The sequence below is a fragment of the Nycticebus coucang genome, chromosome 18 (genome assembly GCF_027406575.1).
Source record: "Nycticebus coucang isolate mNycCou1 chromosome 18, mNycCou1.pri, whole genome shotgun sequence".
Classification (NCBI taxonomy): domain Eukaryota; kingdom Metazoa; phylum Chordata; class Mammalia; order Primates; family Lorisidae; genus Nycticebus; species Nycticebus coucang.
In genome coordinates, this window is record NC_069797.1 from 56,972,910 (window position 1) to 56,984,170 (window position 11,261).

General features: G+C 38.7%; 1 protein-coding gene across 1 annotated transcript; it reads left to right on the plus strand.

The window, feature by feature from the left end:
• Positions 1-429: 429 nt before the first annotated feature.
• On the plus strand, positions 430-882 carry LOC128570505 (keratin-associated protein 9-2-like). Its single transcript, XM_053569729.1, has one exon. It carries the CDS (start codon positions 430-432, stop codon positions 880-882), a length of 453 nt encoding a protein of 150 aa, XP_053425704.1.
• Positions 883-11,261: the final 10,379 nt, after the last annotated feature.

Genomic DNA, 11,261 nt, shown 5'->3' on the forward strand with positions numbered 1-11,261 from the left:
ATTCTGATAGGGGCACATTAAATGCCTCAACCTAAGCCTTATACCAGGTATCCAATAGACATACAGAGAAAGCAACAGACTAGGAAGAGAGAACAAGAATTATCACATGACCACATAGTGACCAGAGCAGAAAAAATGCTAATGATGTGATCACTTTCCTTGTATCTGAAAACAGTTTCTAGGAGTTAAGCTCAATTAAGAAACAGATTAAAGACTTACTATTGGAAGAGTCTTAACACTTGGGAAATAACTTCCTCCTTCATAATTCAGCTAGTAATTATGGAAAACAGTGTCAACAATAACAAGGAAAAATTCTGCCCATTGGGTCAATCTTTGGAGGCCCAGTGTATAAAAGGTTCACATTGGAAGGCATCAGCAGATTCTGGGAAGCTCACCTCTGAACAGGAACCCACCCTCCACACAGACACCATGACCCACTGTTGCTCCCCTTGCTGCCAGCCCACCTGCTGCAGGACCACCTGCTGCAGGACCACCTGCTGCAGGACCACCTGCTGGCGACCCACCTGTGAGACCACCTGCTGCAGCACACCCTGCTGCCAGCCCAGCTGCTGTGAGTCCAGCTGCTGCCAGCCCTGCTGCCGCCCAACTTGCTGTCCAACCACCTGCTGCAGGACCACCTGCTGGCAACCCACCTCTGTCACCACCTGCCGCAGCACACCCTGCTGCCAGCCCAGCTGCTGTGTGTCCAGCTGCTGCCAGCCCTGCTGCCAACCCACTTGCTGTGGCACCTCCTGCTGCCAGCCCAGCAGCTGTGCACCCGTCTACTGCACCAGGACCTGCTACCAGCCCACGTGCGTCTGTGTGCCTGGTTGTCTGAACCTGGGCTGTGGATCCAGCTGCTGCCAGCCTTCCTGCTGCTGATCAACACCCTTGCTGAAGACCAAGCACCTGCCACATTCCAGCTTTGCATCATCCAACCCAAGCCCTGCAACAAAATCACTCTCCAGGCTTTGCCATCGTCAACTACCCTTGGATTGTCCTGTTAAAAAGTGTCTCAAATGTCCGCTTGTTGGGAAGGCAGCGTGCTTCATCCACTTTTCTCCACTTCATCTATTGAGCACCAGCTCCAGCTCTTTGGCTACTTTTTCTGTTCTTAATCTTGCATCATGTTCTCAGATGTGGAAGGGCCATCTCTATCCTTTCACTCTAAGTAGCCCCAAACCTGAGAAAACACACAAAAACCTATGGCTTTTTCTTAACTTTTCCCAATGATAAGTGATTTTTTCTCAATGCATTCCTCATTCTTGTGCCAATTCTTTTCCCCTTTATACCCATTTTAAATTGTTTTCCTTGTTTCAAAAAGTCTTCCCTATTTGTTTCCTGATAAATCTGTATCTCCTTACATCTTTTCTTGCATTTGTATTTATTTCTGCAACAAATCCTTCCTAAGAGCTCATGGTCGCTGCATATCAATCTCACCATTCCTTGATTACCTCGCCATAACTTCACAAGGTGGCCAGAGTCAAGAGTATCTTTGACAACCTACACATGAGAAAAGGTCCTTCTTTAACGTGAATTGTCCCAGTGCCTGCTCACTCTTATTATATGTCATGGGTACTTTGATTAACATCCTACTGCAAGTGGAAATAAGTGTACACTGGAGAAATAAGCACTTTTCCTTGCTCCTGGCTTCTCTAGCAGGGGAAATCTTCACACATACATATTCGGGCACTTTTCTGTGCTCAAGTGCAGGAATGTGAAGTACAAGAAAATGCAGAAACAATAATAATTTTGAGGAGATAGGAAAAGTGAACTGGCAGGGATACGTGGAGGAACTGAACACAAAAGAGCACACACAAGCATTTGGACTTTTCTGGGCTATTGCCACCTCTCAGAGGAGAACAGGGCTTCAGGAACATGCTGTCCCCTCAGCCAAGCCAACAGGACATGAAACTTCCTCACCTCCAAATAGTCTGCAAAGTAATCCAATTTGTTTACCTAGTAGATGCTGAGTTTTACATTTTTCATGCAATATCTCATTGTCACCAAAGCATGCAAAGGTCAAGTCACTGCACCCATTATAACCTGAACCTCAAGGAGGCAATGTTACATGCTCCAACATAGACAGCTGACCAGCTTGTAAATGGCTTTATTGGCTTCTAACTTCTACACTAATAATGAATTACATGTTTATCTTTAGACACAGAATAGAGACAAGGCAGGATTAGGCATTCCCCCACCTACCCACGGTCATCCACAGAATTGATGCTTTTTTTACTCTCTTTTTGTCTTCTAACAGTCACCTGTTCTTATGTGAAACACAAATTTTCCTGGCTCTCACTAGACTGAAACATTTATTTCACTACCCATCCCATCTCTGTCTGTTTTTCTTTCTATATTCCCCCTGTAAACACTGAAGCTCCAAAATTCCCCTTCACAAAAGCAGCCACAGAATTGTCTGTGCTCTATGTTTTTCCTAGGCATGACCTGAACTTTGTCTGAATAAACCTTCATTGCTTGAGATCTTTGCCTCAGTCACTTATTTTGAGCAAACCAAGCCAATGTATTTGGTTTTTTATAGCAAATGCAAGGTAGGTTTGACATTTGAAAATTATTCAGTGTAATAATACATCACTTTCACCAAACAAATAAGAATTTCTTATGATTATCTTAATCAATATAAATAATGCGTGTTATACCTTTCAACACACATTGCATGATTAATAAAAATTCTTAAGAGATGACGGTTAAAAGGGATCCTTCCTATTTTGATAAAAATGTTATCTATAAAAAAAGTGGTATGACTGAAATAGTGATTAAGGACTTCCAAAGGTTTATTCTCCATAAAAACAATGAAAAATTAGCAAAACCAGTACTACCAACTTTTTTTAAATTCTGGAATTAGCCAAATGTTGGAACGGTTCATGGGATCTCTTATACAAAAACCAAGTCTAAACCTTGGTGAAAACATTTGTGGCTAAATTAGTTTATCCTGTACTCATTGCCCTCTCCCACCTCCACAGTTGTCTTGAAAACAAAGACCTGAAATTATTGTAAAAACAAGCAGTCTGTCATCCCCTGGAGGGGACAGAATAGGCTGAGCCTCCTTCTGAGCCCATTCCTAGAGAAGTGTCATTATTTGATCTGTCTGGTGTTCCCTAGAACACCCCTCGTATCAAGCTTTGAGCTGATTCAGAGATTGCTGAGAGTGGAAAACCTTTTCCCTGGGAAGTTTGTAGTAAATCAATAGAATTGTTTACCATCACAATTTTCTGGCGGTGGTTGAATACAGTTGGGGAAAACAATAGAATGACAAAGAAACTTAACATGAAATCTGGAGAGTGGGTTGGTACGGGAGCTTTGATAAGCTCTGAAGTGCTCCTGAGAATCTAGGAGGCCATGCAAATGGCAAGAATGATGTGTATGAGTAGGAATGTGTGATGCCCCAGTAAGATTGAAGACTTTATAATAATGGCCATTTTGACAGAGGTCAGATGGTATCACATTGTGGTTTTGATTTGCATTCCCTGATGACTAGTGCTGGTAAGGTTTTTTTTTTAACATATATATTTGTTGGCCACTTGCCCATGTCCTTTTGAAAATCTTTTGTTTTTCAAAAACTTCTACTCACTTTCTATGAGGTGGCTTGTTTGTTTCTTTCTTCCTTTTTTTTTTTTTCATGCTTGATTTATCTGGGTTCTTTATAGATTCTGGACATGAGACCTTTGTCAGATGTATAGTTTATAAATATTTCCTTCCATTCTGAATCCATCTGTAGACTGTTGATTATTTCCTTTCCATACAGAAGCTTTTAAATTTAATTAAAACCTATTTTTCAAATTTTCTTGTTGTATTTGCTTTTGGTGTGTTTGTCATAAATTATTTTCCTAGGTTGGTATCTAGAAGAGATTTACTTATGTTTCCTTTTAGAATTTTTATGCTTTCATGCCTTACAGTTACATCTTTTATTCATCTTGAATTTATTTTTGTATATGACAAGAGATAAGGGTACCGTGTCATTTTTCCGCAGCTGGCTATCCAATTTTCAAAACCTAACTTATTGATAGGGGTTCCTTTCACCACTGTATGTGATTCTCTACTTTGTCAAAGATCATTTTGTTATAGGAATATTATTCTGGTGGGGCATACTAAAAGCCTCAACTTCACCATTATCAATGTATTGAGGCAACCAAATCATTTGTACTCCTTTAATTTTTGAAGTAAAAAGTTTAAATTTAATTAAAAACAAAACAAAATAACAAAAAAATGCTCAAGACCACAAAAAATAATATTTGCAAAATCTATTTCTGAGCTTATTTCATTTTCTTTACTTTCTTTTCTTTTTTTTTTTTGAGAGACGGACTCTCACTTTGTCACCCTTGGTAGAGTGCCATATCATCCCAGCTCACAGCAACCACCAGCTCTTGGACTTAGGTGATTCTCTTGCCTCAGCCTCCTGAGTAGCTGGGACTACAGGCGCCCACCACAAGGCCCAGCTATTCTTTTGTTGTTGCTGCAGTTTGGCTGGGGCCAGGTTCAAACCTACCATCTTTGGTATATGGGGCTGGTGCCCTATTCACTGAGCCACAGGCACCACCCAGCTTATTTCATTTTCAATTGACTTACCATGTTTGGCTACATTTTCTGATCAAAAGATAATCTGAAATAATTTTTCATTAATTTCATTCTACTGATTCCATTTATACCAAATTATGACGTGGTCATCATAACCTGTACATTTGGTAATGTGTTTACAACATTGATTTTTCTTTGTAAAATTGTCATATTAAAATTATATAAAAATGGAAAAACATACCATGCTCATTTATCAATATAATCAACATTGTTAAGATGTGCATAGTACTCAAAGTGATTTAAAGATTAAATGGAGTCCTCATAAAAATGTCAACATATTTCACAAGTTTAGAAAAGATAAGTCATTGCTTCATTTGGAACAAAAAAAGGGTCCAAAATAATCATAACCAAAGGAAAAATCTGAAGGCATCACATTTATAGCCTTCAAATTATACTACAAGTCTATAATAATGAAAATAGCATAATGTGGCACAAAGATAGACACATACACCAATGAAACAGAACAGAGAACCCAGACATAAAACCATCCAAATACAGCAAACTGATCTTTGACAAAGCAGACCACAAAATACACTGGGAGAAATAACATTATTCAATAAATGGTGCTTGGGAAACTGGATAGCCACATGCAGAGGTAAAAAACAGGATCCACACCTATCATCAATCACAAAAATTAATTCAATGGATGAAAGACTTAAATGTAAGGCCTGAAACCATAAAAATACTAGAAGAAAATGAAGCAATATTGGCAAAGACAAAGAATTTATGACTAAGACCCCAAAGGCAATTACAGCTACAGCAAAATTAAATAAATGGGAATGAATTAAATTTAAAAGTTAATGTCTGAGTGCCAAATCCAAAATCACCAAAACAGTTCACAGAGGCTGCCATTGAGAAGGAGAGTTAAAGGACAGAAATTTAGCAAGAAACCTGATGGATTACAGCTGCACCGAGAGACAAGGCTGAAGAACGCATATCAACCCTGCTGAGGCGAGCTGCGACCCCAAGGATACAAACGAAAGTTACAAAATCCATCACCAAGTGGACAGGAGTCCCCTCCCCCATGAGAATGGCTCAGAGTGCCCAAAAACAAACGAGCAGAGTTCAAAGATCCTCCCACTACACTCCACGGAACAGACCCTCTAAAAACTAGACCTACTTCCTCTACTAGAGTGACATGGTGTTCTCCTGCCAGGCATAAAACTGTATAGAACTGTATATATTCTCTACCTGCAATTCTGAGCTCCCAGCACTCCCTCCACTCTCACTCTGAGGTCTGGAGGCCTGTCCCCCAGGAATCCAGATTCTTGGGTGATTTCTCAAGGGGTGTGGACAGGGCCTAGACTGCAGCTAGTCAGTGCTGATTCTGTGGCATGGGAGTGAGGAGAGGACGGTTGGCTGAGAGGGAACCACACCGGAGCAGCGGTGCCCCGAGGCACAGAACAACACCCATTTTTGGCAACAATAGAGCTCAATCTCCGATATTCTGAAGCCACACCCCCTGTCTCCCTGGGCAACCAGAGGAGGCCGGGCATCTTTTCAGGTGGCAACCACCGCAGAACAGTACTGGGACAGAAATGCAGGCCCCCTAAGACTTCAACCCAGAGTAACTGTTTCACTAGGGTCGAAAAGAGACCAGCCGAAAACAAGACAGAACCACTTAGCCCCACCAAGACAAACAGGTCCCCAGTTTCTCAGGCCATAGCACTGTAAAAGTCCTCAACAAAGCTCCAGGGGAAAAATCAAATGGTGTAAAACAATCATAGGGCGGAATCAGAGGAAAAGCTCTGGTAACATGAATAACCAGAATAGATAAACCTCCCCCCCCAAGGAAAGATATGGCAGATGTAACTGAAGATTCCAATCATAAACAGCTGGCTGAGATGTCAGAAATCGAATTCAGAATTTGGATTGCAAACAAGATTCATAGAATGGAGGAAAATTTTGAATTAGAAATTCGAGCAGCAATTCAAAAGTTGGAATTAGAAATTCGAGAAGAAATTCAAAAGTTGTCTCAAGAATTTAACTAATTTAAAGACAAAACCACCAAAGATTTTGATGCACTGAAGCAAGAATTTGCAGCCCTCAAAGATCTGAAAAATATAGTAGAAACCCTCAGTAACAGAGTGGAGCAAGCAGAAGAAAGGATTTCTGACATTGAAGACAAAGCCTGTGAATGCTCCCAAACTCTCAAAGAGGAAGAGAAATGGAGAGCAAAAACGGATCATTCTCTCAAAGAGCTCTGGGATAATTTGAAGAAGGCTAATATCCGCCTCATTGGAATTCCTGAAATTGATGAAGTGGCCTCGCAAGGCACAGAGGCCCTTCTCCATGAAATTATGAAAGGGAATTTTCCAGACAAGCCAAGAGATTCTAAAATTCAGATAGCAGACAGTTTCAGAACCCCAAAATGACTCAATCTGAATAAGACATCTCCCAGGCATATCATATATAACTTGACTGAAGTTAATATGAAGAAGAAAATTCTGAAAGCAGCCAGACGTAAGAAATCCATTACCTACAAAGGGAAGAATATTAGAATGACTGCAGATCTCTCTGCTGAAACTTTTCAAGCCAGAACAGGGTGGTCATTGACTTTTAATCTCCTAAAGCAAAATAACTTTCAACCCCAGATCCTGTACCCAGCTAAACTGAGTTTCATTTATGATGGAGAAATTAAATACTTTAATGACATTTATATGTTGAAGAAATTTGCCGTAACCAAACCAGCTCTTCAGGATATTGGCATACCTATCCTCCATAATGACTAGCCAATCATCTACCACAAAAGTAAACTCACTCAGAAACTTTTGATCAAACTCCAACTTCCACAGTGGTGAAAGGATTAAAAATATCCACTGGACTTTCGAAAAACTCGATACCCAAAATTTTACCAGACTTATCAATATTCTCCATTAATGTGAATGGCTTAAATTGTCCTCTAAAGAGGCACAGGTTAGCTGACTAGATACAAAAACCCAGGCCAGATATTTCCTGCACACAAGAGTCACATCTTACCTTAAAAGATAAATATAGACTCAGCGTGAAAGGATGGTCGTCCATATTTCAGGCAAATGGTAATCAGAAAAAAGCAGATGTTGCAATTCTATTTGCAGACACAATAGGCTTTAAACCAACAAAAGTAAGGAAGGATAAGAATGGTTAAGGTTAATACTCAATAGGATGAGATTTCAATTATTAATATTTATGCACCCAACAAGAATGCACCTCAATTTATAAGAGAAACTCTAACAGACACAAGCAACTTGATTTCCTCCAGCTCCATAATAGTTGGAGATTTCAACACTCCTTTGGCAGTTTTGGATAGATCCTCCAATAAGAAGCTGAGCAAAAAAATTTTAGATTTAAACCTAACAATCCAACACTTAGATTTAGCAGACATCTACAGTACATTTCATCCCAACAAAACTGAATACACATACTTCTCATAGCCTATGGAACATACTCCAAAATCGATCACATCTTAGGTCACAAGTCTAACCTCAGTAAATTTAAAGGAATAGAAATTATTCCTTGCATCTTCTCGGACCACCATGGAATAAAAGTTGAACTCAGTAACGACAGGAATCTGCATACTCATTCAAAAACATTGAAGTTAAATAACCTTATGTTGCATGATAGCTGAGTCAGATATAAGATTAAGAAGGAAACTGCCAAATTTTTGGAACAAAACGACAATGAAGACACGAATTAACAGAACCTCTGGGACACCGCAAAGGCAGTCCTAAGAGGGAAATTTATAGCACTGCAAGCCTTCCTCAAGAGAACGGAAAGAGAGGAAGTTAACAACTTAATGGGAGATCTCAAGCAACTGAAAAAGGAAGAACATTCCAACCCCAAACCCAGTAGAAGAAAAGAAATAACCAAAATTAGAGCAGAATTAAATGAAATTGAAAACAAAAGAATTATACAACAGATCAATAAATCAAAAAGTTGGTTTTTTTGAAAAGGTCAATAAAATAGATAAACCTCTGGCTAAACTAACCAGGAAAAAAGAGTAAAATCTCTAATCTCGTTAATCAGAAATGAGAAAGATGAAATAACAACAGACTCCTCAGAAATTCAAAAAATCCTTAATGATTATTACAAAAAAATTTATTATCAGAAATATGAAAATCTGAAGGAAATTGACCAATACTTGGAAGCACATCACCTTCCAAGACTAATCAGAATCAAGTGGAAATGTTGCACAGGCCAATATCACACTCTAAAATAGCATCAACCATACAAAATCTCCCTAAAAGGAAAAGCCCAGGACCAGATGCCTTCACGTTAGAATTCTACTAAACCTTTAAAGAGGAACTAGTACCTATATTACTCAACCTGTTCCAAAATGTAGAAAAAGAAGGAAGACTACCCAACACATTCTATGAAGCAAACATCACCCTGATCCCCAAACCAGAAAAAGACCCAACAAGAAAAGAAAATTATAGACCAATATCACTAATGAATATAGATGCAAAAATATTCAACAAATCCTAACAAACAGAATCCAGCAACGCATCAAACAAATTATACATCATGACCAAGTCAGTTTTATCTCAGGGTCTCAAGGCTGGTTCAATATACATAAATCTATAAGTATAATTCAGCACATAAACAAATTAAAAAACAAAGACCATATGATTCTCTCAATTGATGCAGAAAAAGCTTTTGATAATATCCAGCATCCCTTCATGATCAGAACACTTAAGAAAATTGGTATAGAAGGGACATTTCTTAAACTGATAGAGACCATCTACAGCAAACCTATAGCTAATATCGTATTGAATGTAGTTAAATTGAAATCATGTCCACTCAGATCAGGAACCAGACAAGATTGCCCATTGTCTCCACTGTTCTTTAACACTGTAATGCAAATTTTAGCCACCACAATTAGGGAAGAAAAGGCAATCAACGGTATCCATATAGGGTCAGAAGAGATCAAACTTTTGCTCTTCACAGATGATATGATTGTATATCTAGAAAACACCAGGGATTCTACAACAAAACTCTTAGAAGTGATCAAGGAATACAGCAGCGTCTCAGGTAACAAAATCAACATTCATAAATTGGTAGCCTTTATATATACCAACAATAGTCAAGCTGAAAAAACAGTTAATGATTCTATTCCATTCACAGTAGTGCCAAAGAAGAAGAAATATTTGGGATTTTATCTAACAAAGGATGTGAAAGATCTCAATAAAGACAACTATGAAACTCTAAGAAAAGAAATAGCTGAAAATATTAACAACTGGAAAAACATACCATGCTCATGGCTGGGAAGAATCAACATTGTTAAAATGTCCATACTACCCTAAGCAATATACAATTTTAATGTAATCCCCATTAAAACTCCACTGTCATACTTTAAAGATCTTGAAAAAATAATACTTCATTTTATATGGAATCAGAAAAAAAGCTCGAATAGTCAAGACATTACTCAGAAATAAAAACAAAGCAGGAGGAATCATACTACCAGATCTCAGAATATACTATAAATTGATAGTGATCAAAACAGCATAATACAAAGCAGCACAGAAACAGAGAAGTATATGTCTGGAACAGAATAGAGAACCAAGAGATGAATTCAGCTACTTACCGTTATTTGATCTTTGACAAGCCAATTAAAAACATTCAGTGGGGAAAAGATTCCCTATTTAACAAATGGTGCTGGGTGAACGGGCTGGCAACCTGTAGAAGATTGAAACTGGACCCACACCTTTCACCATTAACTAAGATAGACTCTCACTGGATTAAAGATTTAAACTTAAGACATGAAACTATAAAAATGCTAGAAGAGAGTGCAGGGAAAACCCTTGAAGAAATCAGTCTGGGCAAGTATTTTATGATGAGGACCCCCCGGGCAATTGAAGCAGCTTCAAAAATACACTACTGGGACCTGATCAAACTAAAAAGCTTCTGCACAGCCAAGAACACAGTAAGTAAAGCAAGCAAACAGCCGTCAGAATGGAAGAAGATATTTGCAGGTTATATCTCTAACAAAGGTTTAATAACCAGAATCCACAGAAAACTCTAACGTATAAGCAAGGAAAGAACAAGTGATCCCATCTTAGGCTGGGCAAGGGATTTGAAGAGAAACTTCTCTGAAGAAGACAGGCGCACGGCCTACAGACATACAAAAGAATGCTCATCATCTTTAATCCTCGGAGAAATGCAAATCAAAACTACTTTGGGATATCATCTAACTCCAGTAAGATTAGCCCATATCACAAAATCCCAAGACCAGAGATGTTGGCGTGGATGTGGAGAAAAGGGAACACTTCTACACTGCTGGTGGGAATGCAAATTAATACATTCCTTTTGGAAAGATGTTTGGAGAACACTCAGAGATCTAAAAATAGATCTGCCATTCAATCCTATAATTCCTCTACTAGGTATATACCCAAAAGACCAAAAATCACATCATAACAAAGATATTTGTACCAGAATGTTTATTGAAGCCCAATTCATAATTGCTAAGTAATGGAAAAATCCCAAGTGCCCATCGATCCACGAATGGATTAATAAACTGTGATATGTACACCATGGACTATTATGCAGCCTTAAAGAAAAATGGAGACTTTACCTCTTTCATGTTTACATGGATGGAGCTGGAACATATTCTTAGTAAAGTATCTCAAGAATGGAAGAAGAAGTATCCAATGTACTCAGCCCTCCTGTGAAACTAATTATGGCTTTCA

Bases quoted from the DNA above. Each gene is read 5' to 3' on its own strand.
- LOC128570505 (XM_053569729.1), top strand. From the start codon at position 430: ATGACCCACTGTTGCTCCCCTTGCTGCCAGCCCACCTGCTGCAGGACC.